A 24,162-nucleotide genomic window follows, 5' to 3' on the forward strand; every position below is an offset into this window, starting at 1 on the left:
TTTCATGAAATGAGCAATGCACCATCTTGCTACAGAGGTTCAAAATAATTGAGAAGTGAAAGGGACCCTAAAAATCATCTATTTCACTCTATTGCTTGCCTCAGAGAATACCCTCATTTTAAAATTAAGGAAATTTGAGGCTCCTATATATGAAAATACTGAGTTTAAAATCTCACATGTTAATAACTCATTCAGCACAGGATTCCCATTCCTACTGGAGACAGACCGTACAATATTATATAGAGGTTCAGTGTGTGTGTGTGTGTGTGTGTGTGTGTGTGTGTGTGTGTGTGTGTGTGTGTGTGTGTGTGTATGGCTAAGTGGTGCTGAGCCTGGAGTCAGGAAGACCTCATCCACATCTGAATTCTGGCATTTACTAGATGAATATAACCCTGGATAAGTTGATTAATCCTATTTGCCTCAGCTTCTTTATCTGTAAAAATGAACTGGAGAAGGAAATGAAAAATTACTCCAGTACCTTTGCCAAGAAAACCCTGAATGGAGTCACAAGGAGTTGGACACAACTGAAACCAATGAACAATAAAAACACATTAAATATCCTATTAAGTATACGTATGTTGTTGCCTGTCCTTAATTTTCAAAGAGGATCAATGACATCACAGCTGATGTCTTAACTTAGATGTGAGTTGCAGTAATCCAAGTCCAATGGCAAGACAAAAGTCAGGATGACTGGCAATGGACTGGGATACAGTAGATGACTTTGGAGTCTTCGATGCATGACCAAGCTCTAAGCACTCCACAGCACTTGCCTCAGATGCCTTCATGGCCATTGGGAGAAAAAAAATCTCATCCACCCATTCCACAGAGGAAGTCTTCACATGCTTTGGGTAGACACCCCACTACTTCACTGCAGTCTAACCTTCAACTTGGTTTAACCTAGCTGCCAAGATGGTTTGCTGGTGTGTGACAATTGCTTGTGGTATAGCTTCTTGGAGCCACAGATGAGATTAGAATGCCAAGTGGACATGAAAGATCAAAGAGTAGCCCTGAAAACAGCTTGACAACTCCTCACACCAGAGGTGATAGTCTTCCTTGAACACCCATACACCCCAAGTATGTGTGTACATGTAACATACATGCATATATATGAGTTTATAGAATTGTCTGTAGAAAATATGTGTATATATTACATGTGTACATATATGTATGTATGTATATATGTGAGTGTGTACACACACACTTGAATTTAACTTGTGTGTATATTTGAAAAATTGAGAGAGAGATCCTCAGATAAGGAGCCTTGCTGAAAAATCTAATGGAGTTTCTCTCTCAGGGGTTGCTGACCTTAGATTTAGGGGAAAGTTGATGCAGTTCAAGTCTCTATGCAATGAAGATATGTTAGGTTAATGTATGAGCAATATGAACGATGAAATGCATGGATTGTAAATGCCAAAGGATGCCCAGGAAGGAGTAGAGCATCATAATTCTTCAAGTTCAAAGGCATCCCATGATCTTGATTCATTCACACTAAAATATCCATGGTCTTTATGTGCTCGTTTCTACTTCTGAAATATGAGGAAAGGTTTAAAATGATCATGCATATGGTAAGGAATATTTATTGTGTGTGGAGCCATCATAAAGATTCCTTTTATATCCCAAATAAAACCTAAAATCCAATGTGGCTGGTGGAGATTTTTTTCTATATCTCTGGATTATAGCCTGGGCTACATGACTTAGTGGAAATTTAGTGGCCATGAAAGTGAACTATCGTGGCAGCAATCTCCCACCCATCAGCAGAGCCTATTGCCATGTATCATTCCACATGATTTCACAAAGGTAAATATTCATTAGAATTGAAACATCCTACTTTCCAGAACTAAGGCTTGGACAAAGATAGACAGCTGTGAGCTGGGGAAGAGCACATCAGTTTCCCAAAGTGTAAGGGAGGAAAACATCAATCAGTTAATGAAACAGGCCAATAATTGCATGGAAAAATCATTGTTGAATGACAATTCACCTCTCCAGAACTCTGCAGATTATTTAAAGACTGGATGACAGACAAAACAGCAATTGTCTGTGTAGAAAGGGGTCATTTCAACTCTGTTTGGAAGGGGCTGCATTTTGAACTACCAATATGAGATTGTAGCTCCCTAAATTTGTTATTAAGTATTGGAGAAGTGGAAGAAGTTGGAATGGCACTAAACATGATTCATATCTGCACAAACTTGCCAGAAGGTGATTTATTGGCCAAAGCGTATGGGGAACCAACATTTCCTGTCTTCCCAGATAGAGCTAAAGGAATAAAATGTATAGATCCATCTTGGATGGTCACAAAGATGAATCAAGGAAAATTACCCACAGAAGAAAACCATGAACATCTCACTGCAAGGATGGAAAAATAATTTGTTCCCTCTTGGGAGTGGGCCTTTCATTTGTTTTCATTTCCCTGACTTCTTGGAACTTCATGAAGAGATATTACTTCTCCAAATAATGTTCAAAACAAGACCACGAGCCCCAAGGAACTCCACACAAACAGGAAATTTACAGAAAACAGTTATCAAAGTAAGAGTCAAACCAAAAGCAGGGAATGCAAATTCTCTCCAAAAAGATGTGGTTTCCATTGGGCAGCATGCAGCATCTTGTCATTCTCAGGGGAAGACTGCCTACATTTCATGCCATGCCATGTGCACATCCTCATTTCTGCAGTGAATTTGAACCCCAGGTTGGGATAGGGTATCCTTGCAAGCCTACAGAAACCAGTGAGATAGCAGGATCTGATCAGACTTAAAACAGTGGAGGCTAGATTTCGTCTTCTGAAAAATTTGGGAAAAAGCTGCCCAGAAGGTTTCCTTTTTCTTAAAAAAGTGTCTCATGTCCTTCCTTCCAATCCACCTTTCAGACTTCTCTCCACATCCTCCACCTGTCCATGGTCAGGTGAGCATGGGATAGAGTTAGTTGTGGAGAAGAGAATATCATATGTGGGGAGGCCATATGGGGGAGGTTTCCTGCTGGCCCCACATTAATATGCCTAGGAATTTTGTTTCCACAGTGAAGCTCACATGCTGCCAGAGCTAAGAAAAATATTTGTAAAAGAAAGACACATCATTTTAAATTGACCACTGCAATGAATGGGCTCATTCTAGGATGGTCTCCCCAGAAGACAGCAGAGATAGGTGACACTATGGTGTGACTGAGGACCCAGAAGAATTTCCCTTCTCATAAATACTGGCACCCTCTGCATGATCTAGTGTAATGGTAGGGAACCTGCAGCCTTGAAGTCACATGTGGCCTTCTAGGTCCTTGAGTGCAGCCTTTTGACTGAGTCCACATTCTGCAGAACAAATCCTTTTATGAAGGGAATTTGTTCTGTGAAGTTGAATTCAATCAAAGGGCTGCACTTGAGGGCCTAGAAGGTCACATGTGTCCTTGAGGCTGCAGGTTCTCCACTGCTGATTTAGTGCATGAATCCCTCTGACACATAGCTTCATGATGGGGAGGGAGACTCCAGTCAGCAAGATAGACCTAGCTGGTGGCTACCCATGTGATGTGGCTTTCAGGGCAAGGTAGACATGTGGCTGCTTCCTTGGCCCTCTCTGGGCACATAGGTGGCCCAGGGAATAGAGTGTTGAAGCCAGAAGGATCTGAGTTCGAATCTGAACTCAGACACTTAGTAGCTGGGTGACCTCAGGTAGATCTCTGAACTTTAGCTTGCCTCAGTTTTTTCTGAGGCACTGTAAAAATAATGTTCTTCTAGAAAATGGGTATAATTGGAACCCTTACCTTCCAGATCAAATGAGATAATATTTGTGAGGTGCTTAATCAAATACCCGGCATGTATTAACAAATGGTCCTTTTCTTTTATCCATCCTTCTCTTTCTGGGACTGTTTGCAGTGTAACTGGAGGAAGTGAGTATAGGAAGCATGCCTTATTCCTCCCACCTTGCCTGTTAAGCACTAACCACATAACTCACTCAGGTGAGTCAGCAATACCACAGTCTCAGGTTCTCTTTGATTAGCAACTCCTACAACCAGGAGTATTGGCAGGAAGGAGAAGGCACTTACTCTTTCTATTAATTTTTATGTTTTTTTCAAATATTTTAGGTGTTTCATCCATTTAAAAGCTCTGCATGTATGCTACTTCTGAAGATTATTATTATTAATAATGAAAGTGTCATCACCATCATTCAATAATCTAGCCAGTGTCTTCCTTCCTTAACTACTTTGTATAAAACTCTCTTACATTTATTCAGCATAAGCCTCTAAATGCATGTGGTATCAACCCTATCAGAATGGAAACTCCTAGTGAATAGGAGCTATTTCATGTGAATAGGAGTTATTTCATGTTTCTAATTCTATCCTTGGTGCCTAGCCAGAGGGTATGGCATGTGTGCTTAATTAATACTTCTTAGTTGATTATATAAACAAGCATTTACTAAATACCTACTAAGTGCCAACACCTGTAATAGCTACTCCAGATATCAAGACACAAAACAAATGAAAGTTTTCCTCACAATGGCTAACATTTAAATAGTGTCTACTATGTGCCAGGCATTTCACTAAATGCTTGGCAATTATTACCTCATCTAATCCTCACAACAACTCTGCTAGCGTTCTTGTTCAGTTGTTTTTAGTCAGATTCTACTATTTGTGATCCATTTAGTGTTTTCTTGGCAGAGATAATGGAGTGGTTTGCCATTTCTTCTAATGAGGGCTAGAAGGGGGATTGGTGAGATCCCCACAAAGACCAGAGCACCAGGGGCAGGTCACCCAGAGAAGAATTCACAGACTCAAGCATTGTTGAGGTCAAGGCAAAGATTTATTGTACTTTCAGCAGGCAATAGTTTTTAGAGAACCTGCAACTTTAGAGGGGTACAGGGAAAGTTTATATAGGATATTCTATAGTGAAGCATTTGCCAAATATGCAAACTAGGGATTAAGGAGTGGTTAGTTCTTAAAGGAACATGCACTTTTGGTATCTACTGTGCAGTTATTTTACCCAGAATTCAGGGAAATAGCCCAAGTGAGTAGGCTACCTGGAGATGTGGTTTTAGGCCTGAAACATCACTAAGTGAAACTAAGGGTCAGGGCTGGCTCAGAAATACCAGGTTGTTCTCATCAGTGTCTTGTTAGACAGGATAAATGTAAGGGAGTATATGTGTGTCCAAGTCTAGGATACATATGATTGGTCAGCAAGTAGAAAATGTTGTTATGACCCAGTGCACAACCAGTTCAGTCAGGACATAGTAGGTTCAGATGAATAAATTCTATAGGTGCAGCTGGCTACTATAGCAGGAAGGGAGATAATGGTTGTTGCTGGGGCAGACTGTGTTCTTGGGTTGGGAAGAAACTTCCTGGGATAGTATTTTGAGGGTAGAGAGAAATGTGATTTTTAAAGAGAAATATGATTTTAGAATTGGGGCGCAAGCAATGCACCCAAGCATCCCATCACTTCTTCAGCTCATTTTACACATTAGGAAACTGAGTCAAAAAGTGTTCAGTGAGTTGCCCAGGTTAACACAGCTTATAAGTGTCTGAGGTCTGATTTGAAGTCAGGAAGATGAGTCTTCCTGACTCTAGGTTTAATGCTCTATCCATGATACGGCCTAGTTGGGCTGGTAGATAGCTACTATTAATATCTCAATTTTACAGATAAGGAAATGGAGGCAAACCCCTACCATGTGTCACACAGTAAGTATCTGAAGTTGGATTTGAACTCAGACATTCCTGAGTACAGTGAGACTCTAACCACTCTGATACAAGGCTCCTGAGCTGAAGGAACTAAAAGTGTATTGGAGGAAACAACAAATACTATATGAACATATTCAAAAGTAAATCAAAAATGATTTCAAAGCCACTGAGTCCAGGTAGATTTCCCAGCAGCTCCACTAATGATGACAAACTTTAGTTCAGCTTTGAGGTCCCAACTCGGCTTTGTCAGAGTTTTCTCCTTAAAATGTTAAAGATAGATGCACCATGGTCTTGGCTGTGTCATATACAATAGCCTGAATTTCAACTCCTGAGTTCCACTCCTGTGTCTTGGAATCCCCACGGTACACTCTCATTTGGGTTTTCCCACTGGTATCTCAAACTCAATATGTTCAAACAGATTTTGTGTAATCTTTCCCCTATTCCCATCTCTTCTAACTTCCTATTTTTATCTGGTACTTCACCATTCCACCAGCTGACCAGATGTGCAATGTAAGAGGAACCTTACAGGGAGTTAGGTGGAAAAGTAGCTAGATTATTGAGATTTATTTAGAATATAAAATATACTGAGCTGAGTCAATGGCAGGACTCTTTACCTCCATTAGAATCCTGAGGGCAAGGACTTTTCATTCTGCATTTTGCCCCTCCCCCTAGTATCTAGGATAGTGCTTTCCACATAGTAAGACTTAATCAAAGCTTGTTCATTTGAAATGAATTTAACTGAATTAAATGAAATGCTTGTTCTGTTGAGGGAAGGGTGTCCACAGTTGTTCTTACAATGTGTATATCCACCTGACTTCCCTAGGACTAGGGACCAGATCACTCCTTGGATGTTGAATGGTTGTTCCAATGTTTCTGAATTTATAAAAAGGAATGGTAGCTTAAAAGGACATTAAAGAGGATCTTACACAACTCCCTTTTACAAATGGGGAACCTGAGACCCTGAGAAGGAGGAAGTACTCATGCAATGTCATCCAGCCATTAAGGAGCAGAGCCTGTAGTGCCCTCTGCTTCTAGGTCCAGTGCTCTTCTCATTACTATGGTATAGATCGTGGAATTAAGAGCCCTTGAGCCCTCACTGGGCTGAGGAAGTGGTATCTGACTTAGCTCCATGGGAAATGGAACAGGACAGTCCATGGCACAGTCACAGAATCATCAGATCTCAGGGTTGCCAGGGTTAGGGTTAGACTATGCCAGACTGCATTAGCTTGTGGGGTCTCGATTTCAAACATTAACCAATGTGGTGGCAATCAAGAGCTCTGAACAAGTTGGGTTTTGTTTTCCTTTCAAAAGTATAGCATCTTAATCTTGCATTTTAATACATAAAAAGTGCTAGAACTGAATTAGAAAAGACCCAGCATGAGCTAGGTACCCTCTTCTATTATTCAATAGTCAAAGATAGGAAAAGAGCTTCTCAAAGCATCTCACTCATTATGAGGAAGGAGTTCCCATAAAGCAGGAATGAGGAGGAAGAGAAATGACCTGGATATCATTCCTTTCTGTAGAGATGGTAAGGAGTAGCTAGATGATGCAGTGTGTAGAGCACCAGGCTGGGAAGCAGGAAAATTCATCTTCCTGAGTTCAAATCTGGTCTCAGACTAGCTATTTGACCATGGGCAAATCACTTCACCCTGTTTGCCTCAGTTTGTTTGTCTGTAAAATAAGCTGAAGAAAGAAATGACACTATCTCTCTGCCAAGAAAACCCCAAATGGGATCAAGAAAAGACAGACAAGACTGAAATGACTGACTAACAAGAGATGGTCAGGCTCCCTTGCTTGGTGCAAGTTGGTGTTGTTGAGGTTCAGGGGTGCTGAGGACCCAAAAATACCAACACACGGGGTCCTGCTAGAATGAATTTGACACAAGCCTTTTTAAAGCCAAAGAAAAACAAAGTTTATTAAAGACTCTCCATACTGGGTTTATTCTGAAGGAGCCTAAGCATTTCTAACATTTGTATTCACAAGCAGGCCAGATAGAATCTCAGCTAGACAGAGTCTGAGCTGGATTGAATCTGAGTGCCTTCATAGAGGGAAAGATGGAACTTAAATACAGAAATGCCTGTAGGAGGGATCTGGGGGTGGTCTGGTAATCTAGAGTGATAGGAGGTTGGGTTTAGGGAGGGTCTTGAAAAGAAGTCCAAGAAGAACCTCAATGGGACTAGTCAAGGGTTAGAAATAGCTGGCAGACAGTGGAGGGTTTGAGTGGGAAGTAGGTGGGGCAATCCAGAGGTAACAGACAATGGAAGGCCAGGCGAGGCCAAGGGCAACAGATTTGAATAGGAAAGATTCCGGAGGACCTGGCTACAAATTTGAGTACAAAAGGCCAGGCGGGAGATTCAAGGGGAGTTCAGGGAGGTCCCCAGAGTCAGAATCCCATCAGTGACTCTCTGGTAGAGAAAGGAGATGAAGCTATTTGTAAACTGCTTGTTTGGGGGGAGGATTCCATTTGGGCATCATTTTTTATTTTATTTCAGGCTGTGACTTGCTGACATGCTTTTTGGGATCTGAAAAACTGCCTTCTGCAATGCTAGACACTGATTTCTACTACATTTCTACACATGTGGGCTATTAAGAAAACTGAGTATCATAATAACCCAAGTCAATACTGGAGAAGAGACAAGAGAATACTTATCCCACACTTTCTTTGTTTTCCTTTAGGAGAATATGAGGGCAGAAGTGCTCACATGCCATTGGATTCATTTGACTTACTGCTTAGTTTTGGTTAACTTCTTTGTCTGTCTGCCTGTCTCTCTTTGTTACAGGGGATGATTCTCTGGATAGAGCCATCCGTTTGAACAAGGCTTGTTCCTTTTTTATCCCTGGTACCCAGCACAACACCTGGCCCAGAGGAAGTACTTAATAAATATCTGTTGGTTGACTGCATATATGTATGTGTAAGTATTCATATAGACATATACATACATGCTTTATATATTGATACATATTTACTAAAGGGAGATCTCTACCTTAAGAAGTCTAGTATGGAACTGGAATAATGGGATTGGGATTCTGGGAAGAAGTAAGGATAGAGAAATGGATGTGGTTTGTCTACATGAATGATGATCATTGAAGCCTTAAGAGTAAAGGAAATTTCAAAGGAACAGATGGTAGAAAGAGGCAAGAGTAGAGTCACCTGAGGGAGCCTATGGAGGCACCCACCCTGATGCAGCAAAATGAGGACAATGAATGAACTAAAAAAAAAAAAAAGTTGGGGAGCAGTGTTCAGAGACATCAGAAGCAAAGCAGAAAAGAATGTTCAGAAACCCAGGAAGAGGGTAAAGAAAGGGGGACTGGCCAATTCTTCCTAACCCTATGGAGCAGTCAAGGGATATGAGTTCAGCAGAGAGTCACCGGCTTTGACAAATATGAGGTGACATTGAAGAGAAGAAAAGGTTAGCTCAGTCTAGCAGGGGGATCGCCATGTCATTGGTCTCTATTTCCTTAATGGAATGCACCTAATGGAGCCAAGGTGTGTTACTCCCTGTTCAGAAAATGCTAAGTAGTGTAGAGACATTGCATAATCATCAGCAGTACAACTGAAATGATCACCATTGAAAAGTCAGCACTGGTGATCTTGTGGATTTTAATAGCATCTTAATAGTAAGCTCTCTAATTCTGTCAATTCTTCCAAATAATTAGTCTTTTAAGCAGGTTTGATTTCTGAGACTTAGGAGGGGGAACAGTAACTCAAAAAAACAGAGCTACCATGAAAGGAGAAAATTACAAAATCAACACAAAGAGATGCTGAACCCAGGACCTCCTGTTGGGGCAGGTCTTTTCCTCCCAGGAGCTCAGGGAACAGCTTAAACAAATGGCTAAAGGCCACCACAGTACTAGGTGGATGGGAGCCATCCCTACTCCCAACCAGCCGATGCTTATCCAGTGCCTAATGACCACTGAAGACCCTGTAATTGACAAAATGCCTCCTGGAGCCTGAGTCAGTCACCCCACAGAAGAGAAGTCATCACTGCCAGCTTGAACACGCATTTGTGAAGTGATCTGTGCTCAGAAACAGCCTCAGGTGAGGAGGTCTGAATCTAAATCTGGATGCCAAAAGCTTATTTATGACATGTATTACATAAAGACAATCAGACAGTGCGCAATACCCAGCTGACTAAGTAGGCTTCATTTTGTGTCCACATACTGACTGCAGTATGAACAGTAAGGTAGCCCCAGGTTTATGGAAAGAGGGCTAGACAGAAAAGGGGGAGAGGAGAGTGGAGAAATTTTCTTCAGCTCTTAACTCAAAGGTTTAGAGACTCATATATGGTCAAACCTACTATATGTTTCTTAGGCAAGACTTGAACCCATACCCTCCTGCCTCCAAGTCTGTACCACCATGCAGGTACAGTGCACATCTTCTATATCTGTCTCATGTCTCCAACTGACTATCTCCCATCTAGCCCTGGACAATATGTCAAATAGACTTTTGGGCACTCTATGAATCCTCAATGAGCAGTCTTGGAGTGAGATGAGGAGAATCCACATGCCACCCCACTCTTCAACCAATCCGATTTCAGGCCCTAGTGCAGATCCTCCCATCTTCTTAGCAAGGCTATCACAGCTGCCATTTCACTTGTCTCCCTCTTCTCCAATATACTCACTCCCAATGTACTCTTGCTTTGATCACATCACTCCTCAATTCAGAATCATCAGTTATTGGTCCATGTATTAAATATAAACAAATTTCAGTTTTCCAAGTTGCGCATATGCCTTATCTTCATTTCCAGACCTACTTCATCCTTCTCCCCACTGGTCAGTATGCATTCTAACTGACCACAACTGCCCCCTTCCCTCCACTGTCCCTGACCTATCCATCAAATGGCCTAGGATTTCCCTGCCCCAAACACAGGACATGGAATCTCTCTGCCCTCTCTTCTGTCTCCATGTGCTGAAGTCCTTTTTTCAATAAACCAGATAAACTGCCACCTGTTTCCTGGAGCATTTCTGGGCCCAGATGAAAGCAGCTCCTCCCTCATCAAAGACCTGAGTGGGCTTTGCCTGTGCTTCTCATGGACTCATGGTCCACGCTTCTTCGTGTCAGTCATTCCCTATTTCTACTTAGCCCACTTTCCTCACAAGCTGGATGGATCAATCTATGTCATTTCTCTCTAGGCTGAATACAGAGCCTTACAGACTGCAGGGCCTTAATATGTCTTCTTTGAATTAAATTATACTGAGTGAGCAGACCTGTAGAAAGAATTACCTGCTGAAGGCCAGAAACAGGATTTCCCCATTTCTTCTAAAACCTAGCTTGGATGAGAAAAGCAATATGCACACTTCTTCTTCTACATCAGAGTCCTTCCAAACTTTAAAGACAACTATCAACAGCCTCCCCTCCTTGTGGTCTTCTCTGCTCTGGGCTAAACATCCCTGAGTCTTCCCTTAAGCCCCCCATTTATCACACATCCCTGGTGCCCTGCTCTGCACACTCCCCCACTCATCCACCTCCTTAAATGGCAGCTTCCAGAAGTTCAGATAATCCCTGTGATGGGGTCGCTCCAGAGGGGCTCTCCCTCCACAGTGGCAGGTCTTCTGCTTCTCTTAAAGAAACCCAGAATTCTCTAAATCACTATTGATTAGAGAGATACAAATCAAAACAACTCTGAGGTACCACATCACACCTATTAGATTGGCTAACATAACAGAACAGGAAAATGATAAATGTTGGAGAGGATGTGGGAGAGTTGGAACACTAATTCATTGTTGGTGGAGCTGTGAGCTGATTCAACCATTCTGGAGAACAATTTGGAATTATGCCCAAAGGGCTGCAAAAATGTGCATACCATTTGACCCAGCATTATCGCTTCTAGGACTGTAGCCGCAAGAGATGGCAAAAATGAGAAAGGGTCCCACATGTACAAAAGGATTTATAGCAGCATTCTTTGTGGTGGCCAAAAACTGGAAATCAAGGGGATGCCCATCAACTGGGGAATGGCTGAATAAATTATGGTATATAAATGTAATGGAATACTATTGCACTATAAGAAATGATGAACAGGCAGACTTCAGAAAGACCTGGAAAGACTTATATGACTTGATGCTGAGCGAAAGGAGCAGAACCAGGAGAACTCTGTAAACAGCAATGACCACAGTGTGTGAGAGTTTTTTCTGGTAGACTTAAAACCTCATTGCAATGTAAGGACTTAAAAAACACTCCCAATGGGTCTTTTAAGGCAAAATGCCTTCCACATCCAGAGAAAGAACTATGGAATTCAATCGCAGAATGTAGCAGATCATTTTCTTTTGTATTATGTTTTGGTTTGTTATATGATTTCTCCCATTCATTTTAATTCTTCTACACAGCATGACTATAGTGAAAATGTATTTAATAGGAATGTATGTGCAGAACCTATATAAAATTGTATGCCATCTCAGGGAGGGAGGGAAGAGGTATGGGGGAGGTAGGGGAAAAAAGTCTAAGTTATATAGTAGTAATTGTAGAACACCGAAAATAAATAAAAGTAACAAAATTTAAAAATAAAATAAGAAACAGAAGCCTGGGATCTCAGTAGCTTTTCTTGGATGCCCCAGGAACCTGCGGAGTTATGTTGAAATTCCAGTTTATCAAAACAAACTGTCGTTTAACCGTACCTGGCTATTCTGATTCTCAACTGGATTGATTTTTCTTGAAATGTGAGAGAACTGGCAAAGGGAAAGTTGTGTGTGTGTGTGTGTGTGTGTGTGTGTGTGTGTGTACGCGTGTGTGTCTGTGTATGTGTGAGATTACTGAGCAGTCCTCAGTTAGGCATAAGAAATCCATATGGGAACATGCTGACTGAGATTCTCTTGGCTCCTTGTCTCTCTCCATCTAGGGGGAGTGGAAAGAAAAATTTCACTGGAGTTCTGGCATGTCTTCATTTCATTTTATTTTTCTCAATTCTCCCAATTCTTGGGTCCTGGGAAAAATCTCACAGCTTAATTTCATGAAGCAGAAGCTGAAATGGAGAAATGAAACCTGCAAATTCCATAGTATTAAAAATCACAATTAAGTCAGATTCTTATTTTTTGTTTTTTTGTTTTTTTTTTAATCAAATTCATATTTTGAAATTCAGGTTAAAACTAAGTGAAATTTCTTCTGGAATATGGATGATTATTCCATTTCTCTGTGCAAATAACATCATTTTCATTTAAATTTTGAGAAAAGGAGAAAAAGTGTCTGTTTTGGGAGGCTCCAAGACCGTGTGGGATGATACCAGAGAATGCAGGGTGGACAACTCTGGTTTAAAATATTTATTAATTAAAAAAAAGTTAAAATATTTATTTATACAAAGATGAGAAAAATCTCATGCAAACTCTTGGCATACAATAAAAATAACTGAAATATTCACATGATGATTTCTTTTTTTTTTTTTTTTTTTTTTTTTTTACAAAATAACCCATTTTAAAATTATTTTAAACAAGAAATCCAAAGGATGGTTTTGTTTCCCTCTCTGGGCTTGAAAGCACCTTTCTGAATAATGGGACAGTCATCACCTGCAAACTACCATCATCCTCCAAGGTGCATGTGTCAAGACTGGCACACTCTTTTCTGTGATTAACGACTAAGATGCTAAGACGACTACTCAGAAAATGAGACATCGACCTATGAACGCTGGAGTCACAGAGGCCCGGAGAGCACAGATGTCCTTCCCAAGAATGTATGTGGATGCAAAACACTCTTCAAACAAAGGTTAAGAGAGTCTGGAGAATGGCAGAGACAGCATCTGTTTCTGCTCAATTACAAATCTGCATTGGATTTATAATTTGTGTATATTACAAGATATTTGCATAATTAAAACAATTAAGGGATTGACATATCATGGCAATTAGAAATACATCAGACGCTGAATGTTGTACAAAAGAGAGCTTCAATATGAAACAGTGATCCTTTGAGATCAGAAGTCCCCCTCGGCCTGGGGAGTAGGTCCCTGGAAGGCTTGAGTCTCAAAGGTTTTCCTCCACAGTCCTGGGCTCTGCTCCAAGACGGAATATTTACCCAGAAGCTCACTCTCCTTCAGCTCCCCAGGAAGCCACAGAATTGACCTGGGGCCATGGCAGATCCTTCCTGCAGACTTTATCTCATTTTGCGGAGCCTGATTCTGTTTTCTTTGTCTCTCTTTTTAAGGAGTATTATGAACTGGTTGAAAAAATGTTCTTGATCCTTTTTCTTCTGAACGAGTCGGAACCTCTGATCTCGGCCATATTTTTCAGCAAACTCTTTGAACGTGGTTCTGAAAAATTTAAAAACAAGTCCCAAAGTAATTCGTATTTTTCAGTAGCTATCATGAGAGCCATGGGTTTCCTAGAGAGAAGGTTACATTGCAGGAAAATACAGGTCTTAAAGTATGGAGCCCTGGCTCTGAGCCCTGTGTCAGATGTGGTCTCCCATGTGAGCACAGGCAAGCCTCCACTTTCCTGTCTTTTAAATGGGACTAATGATGCAGCTAATGTTCACACCCTTGGGTTAATGTGAAGAAAGCACCAGGAAACCTGATGTTCCAGATCAGGAACTCTTATTTTGGGACCTATTAATTTGCTTTTGTTTTCCCTCTGTTAATAATTTATCTGTATTTCACTATGCTTGGTTTCCTTTGTAATCTTGTGCATTTTTCTTCTGCATTTAAAAAATGTGATTCTGGAGGGGTTCACCAGTCTGGTGACAAAAAGGGTCTCTGACTTCCCCCCCAAAAAGGGTGCAGAAAACCAGCCCCTCTTGTAGATGAGTGTAAACTTTTGTTGATTTACTAACTGTATCATTTAAGTCTCCAAAGCCAGCAGGGGCCTCTTCTACCTGGTCAGACTTCATGGCCCCAAAGAGAGGAGCGGAGGCACCCAAAATGGTTTGAATATTCCACTGTAATGGCTCAGAAAGAGTTCTGATTGACAGTAAAGAAAACAACAACCACAAACATCAGCATCCAAAGCCTCCTTTTCAGTGCTGGAAGATAAGTAGGCCTCTAGTCCAGTATGGATTTGACCTCAAATTTCTAATATCAGGTACATGTTAACCTGTACCTGGAAACTTCAGCCTCAAGACTGCATAGGGCCCTCTAGGTTCTTAAGTACAGCCCTTTGACTGAATCCAAACTTCACAGAACTTGAAGAACTAGAGGGCCCCATGTGGCCTTGAGGCAAAAGGTTCCTCATCTCTGGTCTAAAGGAGGACCCATTGCCTTGCATTGTGAGGGCAGTTCTCTGCCTGGATGTTGTCCCCAGTTTTGAGCCTTAGTCTTTCTCAAATTCCATTCACTGTTTCTGATTTTGCTTTTGGGCCAGGTAGAATAGATCTAATCCTTTTCAATCAAACAAATGACAAGCATATTTTTTAATATTTACTCTGTGTCAGTCATTGACCTAAGCATGAATACAAAGATAAGATTGATATGATTTTTGCTATCAAGATAATTCTGTCCTTTGAGGGAAGAAAGGGGAGGTATCAGTCAGTCAGTCAAGTAACATTCATTAAATATTTACTAAGTGCCTGGTGTTGTGCTATGTTGCATGGCATGCACACTTAGAAGTTAATGCAAGTATGGTTAAGACTTGGACCCAGTATTTGGTGGTATAAGGAATTCTCTCTACTAGTTCTGTAAGATTTGTGTTTCATATAGCATCAACTATTCTGTCTCTGTCTGTCTCTCTCTACTAACTTAGCTGCTAAGGGTTAAATTATAATGTTATATTATCTATGTCAGTGACTCCCAGATCTCTATATCTAGCTCCAGTCTCACCTGTGAACTTCAATCTTGCATCACCAACTGCCAGCTGGATGTTCTGGAGACATCACAAAGTGAAGAAGTTCAAAAAAATAAACCTCATTATCTTTCTCCTCCAGTCCCTCTCTTCTGAGCTTCCTGTTTCTGCCCAGACACCACTTTCTTTCAGATTCCCACATTTTCAACCTTATCATTATCTCCAACTCCTCCTCCTTCCTCTCCGCCCCCACCCAATCAAACGCCAAATCTTGCACTTTCTATAACAGTAACATCTTCCCCATCTGACACATTCTCTCCACTCACACCTATGAACCTGCACTCTCATCGACTCTCACTTGAATGATTGCAGCACCCTGTCTCCAGTCTTTCCTCACTTCAGTCCATTCTGTGCATAGGTAGCAAGGATCGTCCTTATGTACAGAACTCTCCTAATTGGCAAAACTCAATGGCTTCCCATTGCCACTATCAAGTGTAGACTCTCCTGGTAACTTGTAGCCTCCTTCACAACCTTACACAACTTTTCTTCTTGCTCCCTTAAAAGCTAATCCTCGTCCCACAGTCCGTGATGCAGTCCACTAACCCCAGTCTGCTCCTCACATATGACCCAGCTGTGCTGCACCTCTGCCATGCTGTGTTCCTCATGTTTGGACTGTCCACATTCCTTGCCTCTGCCTTATGGCTTCCTTCTCTTACCCCAGACACCTTTGGCCTGACTCCTCTCTTGACCCCATTGACTTCCATTGTCTGCCCTCCTTTACACCATTTATTTCCCTGCGTATGCTCTCTATTTCTAACATAGAGTCTCCTCTGCTAGAATCTAACTTCCTTACAATTAGGACTTAATTCTTTTACTGTACTTGGATCCTGAGTGCCTACCTTAGTGCCTGGAATGGACAAAGGGATTTGTAAATGTTTATTGACTGAGATAGTCTTGTCTCGGAGGCCAGCTTCCCATCTGCAAAATCATGTCACAAATTAAATATATAATAAGTCTAAAATGATGGGGAGGGCGTCTAGTTTCTGGGTGGATCAGGAAAGGATTCATATCAGAGGTAATGACTGAGTCAGGCTCTGAAATGAATGAGGAATGATGAAGCAGAGGTGATGCAGGATGGCTTTCCAGGCATTGCAGGTGACTTGTACAAAGGTGCAGCTACAGGAAATGGAAAGCCAGGATGAAGAGCCATAGAGTCCAGCTATATTGCAGATCATGAAGGTGAGAAAGGATGTCAGAAGCCCCACCTGACATTGTGTCAGTACTTGAAGCAAACCACCTTGTCCTCCCTAAATCCTCTTTCCTAAGTGACATTTTCAGGTTCCTTTTCAGTCTCCATAGGAGGCAATCTCAAGATCCCTCATCATCATAAACACTATCCCTTTGGACACTGTCCACCTTATTGTGATATGAGATTCCTGATAAAGATGTGACTACTGGGCCAAGGTCCCATCCCTTCTTCTGTCCCTTTCCCTTTTACCAGGTTAGCCCTCTTTTCTTTCCAAGGTCACAAAAAGAAGTCTCAATAAGGTCTCACTATAGGAAAACCAGCTCCATGGAAATCTGTACCTCCAGAATCAATTATGAAGCAGGACCATAATTCACTCTGTCACCAAATCCGGGCCCTTTCTGACAGGTCTGCTACAGGGCTTCTCTAAGAAATGATCCCTCAATGGCTTAAGAATCATTTGTAGATGGCTAATCCTCACAAAAGGCAGAGGGGAGCTGGGCACCACAAGCAAACAAAGCTTAAGAGCATCCTTTGAACTGAGGGACGAAGTATTCTGAAGGTGGCCCTAGACATGCAGAGGACCACATACCAAAATTCAGTCCTATCTCTCGGGGTAAGGGCTGTGAACCTCTGGAGATGGAAGACACGACAAGGACTAAAGAGTCAGAGTGATAGAGATAAAATACCCTGAGTCAAAGCAGGCTGGTTGAAATGACTGCTCTGAGCAGTCCTGTTCTTTCTGATGGAAAAGGCTAAGTATATACGTGGTGGGTGTGGGAGGTGGAGAGGGTGCAGGGGAAGGAGAGAGGGAGGCCCCAGCAATAAAAACATCACCCTTTCCCGATTCTTACTAAATAAAGGATCACCCTCATTTAAAGTCTGCAAAAAGTGTGGAAAACATTCTCTTCTCTGGTTCCTCTACCCATCTGAGTGAAGTATACTCACCACGATTGTCTCCATTACACAGATGAGGAAGGCACTGAGAGAGAGGTTAGGTGAAGCTGTCAGAAGGTGACTGGGTACCCAGACAATCCTCGCTGTCCCATGTACCACCCTGCCTCTCTCTTTAGCAGAATTAAGCCCCAGTACATGGAGGGAAGACCCAAGCTCAAGGCGCTAGGGTCACTTGCTCCACAAACTTATGTTTCTGTTGTAACTTAGACCTCCTTTCACCCTTCTCTTTCTCTTTCAGATGAATGTAATGTGTCACCTAGCAGACTTAGTTTAACTATCCCACTTATCCCTCGGAGGTGGCCTCTAGTGACAAGCCAGGTCTGCCCGATTCAGGGAGGCAAAGATGGTGATTCATGGAACTCCACTGTGCTTTGCAGAAAGGCTTGCTCTCAGTTTGTAGAGAATGGAGTCCTGCATCCTACCTGCTAATTACCCAATCCAAGGCAATTACTGTGGTTTGTGACAGTAAATCATTAAATAGCAGAGAGGAAGAATAGCCAGAAAGGACTGGTCTGTGATCCCAGGGTTCATTTGCATGGAAGAGTAATAACAATTACAAAAGCAGAGGGTTCCAGATTCGTTAGAACACATGTTCGGACCCTGAATTTGAAGTGAGCCCAGAGAGCAGCTGCCAGGAAGCCCTTCATCTCTTCAGACTGACTGCCATTGGCTGCCCTGTGGAACATCCTGCCACTCCTTATTGACATTGTATTGACATACATTGTATTTCTCATACATCCTCATCTTTGGATTTCCTCATGACTCATGGGAGTGTTGCTTCCTGCTGACAAACTACAATCTCCCTTAGTCCAGACGCTGTTTCTATGTGCCTTTGCATTTCCAGCCCAATTCCTGGCATATAAGTGGTGCTTAATAAATTTTGGTTGAAATGAATTGAATTTGAAAAAGGAACATCAATGGCAGAAATATGGAGACTCTATTTCTGAACTGCAAACCATGGAATATTTTTTTATTCAATGCCCTATTGAACACAAAAGTTTTCTGGAACTTTAGTTTTAGTGGAAAACACAAGGAGCTGAGAGGCTGGAAGCTGGATTTAGTCAGGAATGGGTCTCTCCTTAGAGCTCACTGCCTGGAGTCTCAGCCCTGGGATCCCTCACTTTGCCTCTGTGTGGCCTATCTGACCTGTTGGGAAAGTCCTTTCTCTTCTCTGGGCCTCAGTTTCTCCCTCTATTAAATAGAGGGGTTGAATTAATTAATCTTAATTAAAACTAGGAAGTTCTAGCTTTCTTATTCTTCAAACAGTGGTCAACAGACAAATCATATGAGCTGCTACGGCTACCCCACATCTGCAGGCTTGGAGTGATTTGAACATTCACAAAGTGCTTGAGGAAGTAAGGCAGACTTTGGAGTTTCTAAAACAGAGTTGCAATATCTCAGAGACAGAAGGAAGTGACTCTAGCCTTTGCTGAAAAGCCTAAGGTTGGTGAGGAGCCTGACCAATGGAGATAACTCTTGCTCTTTGGGAGAGCTCCAAATGGGGAGAGGATCTTCCATGAGTAGTGCCTCTCTTTTTCCCTTCAGTGTCTGCCAAAGGCTCATGCAGACTGTCTGCCCTCTCAAGTTGAGCAACATAATTCACATATTAGGGAATTTATTCTAGAAATATTCAGCCACGTTAACTCCTGGGTTATACTCCCAACAGGGAAGCATCTCTGGCTTTGATTCTCCAAGGCCACTCCTGATTCTTTGGGTCCCTTGGTAACAAGACAAAAGAGGTGAAGTTTGAGTTAATAGGTTTTTCTGATGGGCACTGTTCTAGGGTCCTCCCAATTGGCCACTGAAGCTGGTGAGTGAGGGGTAACGGAGGCCAGAGGTATTTCTCTAGAGGCTAGTAGCCTCTACTCCAACACCCAGAGTCTTTCTTTTCTCCTTTGCCATGGACACTTGGTAATAACGGATGAAACAGCTTATAGATACATTAGCTCTGTGCTCATGGGGATGAGACCTGAGCCCCCAGAAGGACCTGGGCCATATGGGAAAGTCCAAGGGTTTTTCCTTTAGGGGTTCAGATCCTATCCCCATCAGTACTACAGGTTCTCTGAGAGAGGGTGGGATGGGAAGTGGATTTGTATGAGCCTTCAGATTATGTGAATCTCTTTCCTTTCACTGAGATGGCTTTTAGGACTCCCAAGACGTGCCATGGGGCATATTGTATTCTCACAACTCTGAGATCTCTTTCGCCTTCACAACAGTCTTCTGAGGTGGACTGGTTGGGAGAATAACTGGTCCCGTTTTTAAAATGTGTCAAAAGAGGCACCCATAGGCAGAGTATCCTGAACAAGTTCACCTAGACAGACCAGTGGAGGATATCTCTGGATACCCAAGTCAGTGTTTTCATCGAATGCAAAGCCTCCTTAGTGGGATAAAGACATTCTCAGAAAAATAGTGGTCTTTGTCTGCCTCATATTTCAGTGGGTGAGTGGGGAAAACAAGGAAATTCTATTTCCACAGTGTTATTACCTAGGACAGTCAGGTAAAGGTCAGAAACTAGTATGCAGGCTCCATGAGCTGTTTGAGGGAAAGCCTATCAGAGAGGAAAACATGAAGTCACATGGCCAGGGGATGATGGCCCAGGAGATCCAAAGTTCAGAATACTATAAGAAGCATCCATTTTTCTGAATGTGTTGTAGTCTTCTGGTAGCCAAGCTGGAGACCACCTCTTTATTCAAAGGAAGGAAGGTAGAAGGTCTTCCCTCCTCTGAACTCCATTTTAATAAATTTTCCTTGATACCTTTTTGTGTGTCAAGTGTATCTCCAACAGTGAGGAAGTCTTTGTCTATTGTGTGTTTCTCATAAAGTCTCCATCCACAGAGCTTTGGGCAGCATACAAAGACTGAGGACTGAGAACCAAGGCAATCATGTCATTCAACCAGTGGATGGTAATAATTGTATTTACCCTTTAATCTATTCCTCTTTTTTGGTCTTTGCACCCCCTTATCTGGAACAAAGCAGGCACATGATACAAGTTTGAATTTAACTGAATCCTCACCCATACCTGTGAGGAAGACCCCACTGTCTCCATTACAGACTTTTGGATGTGAGGCTCAGCATAGAAGTTACTTGTTTTTGCTATTTTAACTAAAAACGATTTGATAAGCAAAATTTTGTAAGTGTCTCCTCCTTCCCTGGTGAGTTTAAAGAAGGAGGGAGCTAAGCAGTTTGTACAACACGGCTGACAAGGGAAGAAACATACTTCTTAATCCATTAACAAGATCCTAAAAACTCAATCCATCCTTTATTAATCACTTACCATATGAAAGGAGCAGAACTAGACTGTAAGGATAAGAGAAACGTGAAGAAATCCAGACTTCGCATTCATGAAATGGCCTGGCATGTATGCAGTATCCCAGAGCAGCTACCTCTGCTTCCTCCCCCATGCTCACCCCCAGTCAATGATTCTCTGTACTTACTTGGGAGACAGTTTGGACTCCTCCAGGAGTTTTCTGAATTCCTCTTTGGCCAGCAGTAACTTACTTTTCTTTTCCTTATATTCTTCCTTTATTCTAGTTTTGACAAATTGTTCAAATATCTTTGAAAAACCACCAAAAAATGAAAAATAATTAGCAAAAATTCTAGCTTAAGGATTAGAGCCCCCAAACAACATAAGCATGACCTAATAGCACTCCTGTTCTTAGAACTCTCATGTCTTAAAGTTCATTTGTATGGACAGAGCAGTCTAGTTCTGATTCTGAAAGTTATCTTCCAACACATTGAGAACAGTTGAAAATCCTTCCAGTCCATGGGATCACAGCTAGTATAAAGAAGCTGGCAGCTCAATGGATCTTTCAGATAATGGAGGCAGCTTTCCTCACTACACAGACCAGGCCTCTGAGAGCCAGTAATAAAGGGTGTCCTTCCTGAGGTGGTCCAGTTAGTAAATACAGTCATTATTTGAGTCTGGTTCTTCTGAAGAGACATGCAGTCTACTTTCTATAGAAATTGGCTTCCTTATAAACAAAAAGTTGCTTTTTCACTCAGAAAAAAATAAATTTCCATATCCTAGCCTCTCTAATATTAGGATTCAACAAATATTTCTAACGTTTAGGAATACATCATCTTGCCAAAGCATTCAGTTCCTTCTGAAACATCACAACTCAATTAAGGTATTTAACACCTCCTACTCCTTCCCTGTGGAGGAAAAGGCCCTAATTGAACAGTTTCTTGACAAAGCCAATCAGCAATTCCTTCTGCCAAGTGACAGTAAGATGAAAGGAAAAAAAAAATTAAAAGCAGTTCTAATTGATTTCTCACATTTCAGGTTCCAGAGGCCCATGGTCCCTCAAGACACTTGCCTGCCTGTGTCCACTGAGGATGATGGGAATTTACAGACATCTCTGTTCTCCAAAGCACATGCCTTTCTTTGGTCCCTCTAGCTTCCATAGTTGGGAAAATGACAAGTGTACATTCAACAAGTGGGCAATAGTACAAATAAGCTTAAACAGTCAGTAATCTTAAAAATGCCATACAACATAAATGAGCTGAGCAAGACATCACTGATACTAGTTGATTAATTAGTTCCCTACTCAATTAGATGACATTGTGAGTTGTGAGCTTTTTTTCTTTTCTTATTCCTTTGTTTAGAATATAAGCCCTTGATACCATGGGTCTGTGGATCTGCCCCTGACAAATGGAGAGAACACAAGGGACTTCTAGTGCACAGTTGACTGGGGGCCAGAAGGATCAACTCCATTTGGAGGCATTTACTAAATGATTGGTAATTCCTTCTTTCCCATTGTTTCAGGTAAGGATAGTTGGGTGGTGCAGTGGATAGAAGACCAGTACAGGAGGACCTGAGTTCAAATATCACCTCAGACGCTTGATACCCACTAGCTGTGTGATCTTGGGCAAGACACTTAACCCCAATTGCCTCATCCTGGGTCATCTCCAGTCATTCGGATGAATATCTGGTCACTGGATTCAAATGGCTCTGGAGGAGAAGAGTGGCTGGTGACTTTGCACAGTCCTCCCTCACTCAAAACAAAGTCAAGAGCAAGTCATGTCATCATTTCTCTGATAGCATGATCTTCTTTGGCAACAAAGGATGAACACACACAATTGTTTCAGGTGGGCATATTGCCATTTAAAAATCCTAACTATTTACATAAGAATCCAGCCCATTTGAGTGACCTGCTTCAAATGCCTACTATTATCATTTTTATTGTTCATTTTTGTTTTTGGTTGTTCTTTTTTTATATCCAATTTCTAGATGGCCCTTCTTATGGAAAGAAAGTTTAGATTGTTCATAAGGAATCTCAGCCCACTCAAGATATCCTCCTTTTAACTGGCTTTTCCCCCCAATTCATCATATATGTTAATCTGACTAGCTTCTTTTCAATGAATGACAAATCTCTACACTCCATCTATAGGGGAGATGAAGAAACTAAGATTCTGTCTGTTAATAAATGAATCCAGTTGCAAGCAAGATAAAATTTCACCATCCTGTCTCTCAAGTATATGGGGTAATAAACACTTTAATGAATTAGATGAACCAAGAGGATTACAGCTAATGTCCATCAAGGGGTAGCCAATCAACAGCTACACATAAGAGCAGAATTAGTTCAAAGAGCCATACTGATTATTGCATCTGGAACTTGAAAGGACCTCAGAAGTTATGTAATCTATTGCACAGAGGAAACTGAGGCAGGCTCAGAACAAGGATTACCTTGTCTGGAGTCATACGGATCATAAAAAAGTAATTGAATGTTGGTGGTCTGGATCCACACCAAATGCTTCTTGGGCTCTTTGTGGCATGTCTTTCTACCCAAATGGAATCTTTTTAGCAATAAAATAAGAAACTGTATTCTTGCTTTCACTTTGAAGGAGGATTTTTACCATATTTCTGTGTGTGAGTGTGGGTGGCTTTATTTTAAACACTTCCAGCTTCCAAGAAGATGCCTCCAAATAGAGACCATGAGCAAGAGAATGCCCAAGATGATGGATCTGAGGAGCACTAGTAGACATTTGCCAGGCAATAAAGACCAGGTTCTTGCTTTTTAGTGGTTCTCATTTGTTGCCTGAGTAAAAGTAAACTCTAAGATCCTAAGCCCTCCAGAGTGTAACACAATTCATGCTTTTCAAACTTTTCTACTGTATTTGAAGTGTATGACACTTCAAAAAAAGTGGAATCATCCCTTCTGCTAGAGAACTGCTGCCATCTCTTGACTCCACAGGCTATTCCCTGTGCCCAGGAGTCCCTTGCTCCCTTCCTTCACCCATTGAATCCTCACCCTCTAAAACTTCACTCAGTGTTTACCCCCTAACTCCCCTAGGAAGAATGCCTGATCTTCTGAGGTTCTTACTGACTTTTCACCTCAGAAGTTATTTGATTGCATATTTGATTAATACAATTAATGCATAATATCATATACAACTTCTCTATGAGGATATCATGCCATACTAGACTAAATTTGATGTGAGAATGCATCATGCCTTCTCAAAACTATGCCTTTCTACCAGTCACTAGCAGAGTGCTCAGTAAATGCTGGGTGAGACATATGTGTGTATGTATTTGTACAACATACACACATATATATAAACATATTCATATATGTATAAAAATACATATATAAAGACAAACATGGTTATTAAATATG

The 24,162-nt window shown here is 41.5% G+C and overlaps 1 protein-coding gene across 1 annotated transcript in view; it reads right to left on the minus strand.

Annotated features, from left to right (window-relative positions):
- Positions 1-12,555: 12,555 nt before the first annotated feature.
- Positions 12,556-24,162, minus strand: part of TCERG1L (transcription elongation regulator 1 like) — a 361,362-nt gene continuing 349,755 nt past the window's right edge. The window contains exons 12-13 of the mRNA XM_072629100.1: positions 20,980-21,098; positions 12,556-13,880 (exon numbers count right to left, since the gene is read on the minus strand). Coding sequence (XP_072485201.1) covers positions 13,724-13,880; positions 20,980-21,098 — 276 coding nt within the window. The 3' untranslated portion in view covers positions 12,556-13,723. The remainder of the gene's footprint in view (positions 13,881-20,979; positions 21,099-24,162) is intronic.

This window comes from Notamacropus eugenii, chromosome 1, assembly GCF_028372415.1.
Source record: "Notamacropus eugenii isolate mMacEug1 chromosome 1, mMacEug1.pri_v2, whole genome shotgun sequence".
Classification (NCBI taxonomy): domain Eukaryota; kingdom Metazoa; phylum Chordata; class Mammalia; order Diprotodontia; family Macropodidae; genus Notamacropus; species Notamacropus eugenii.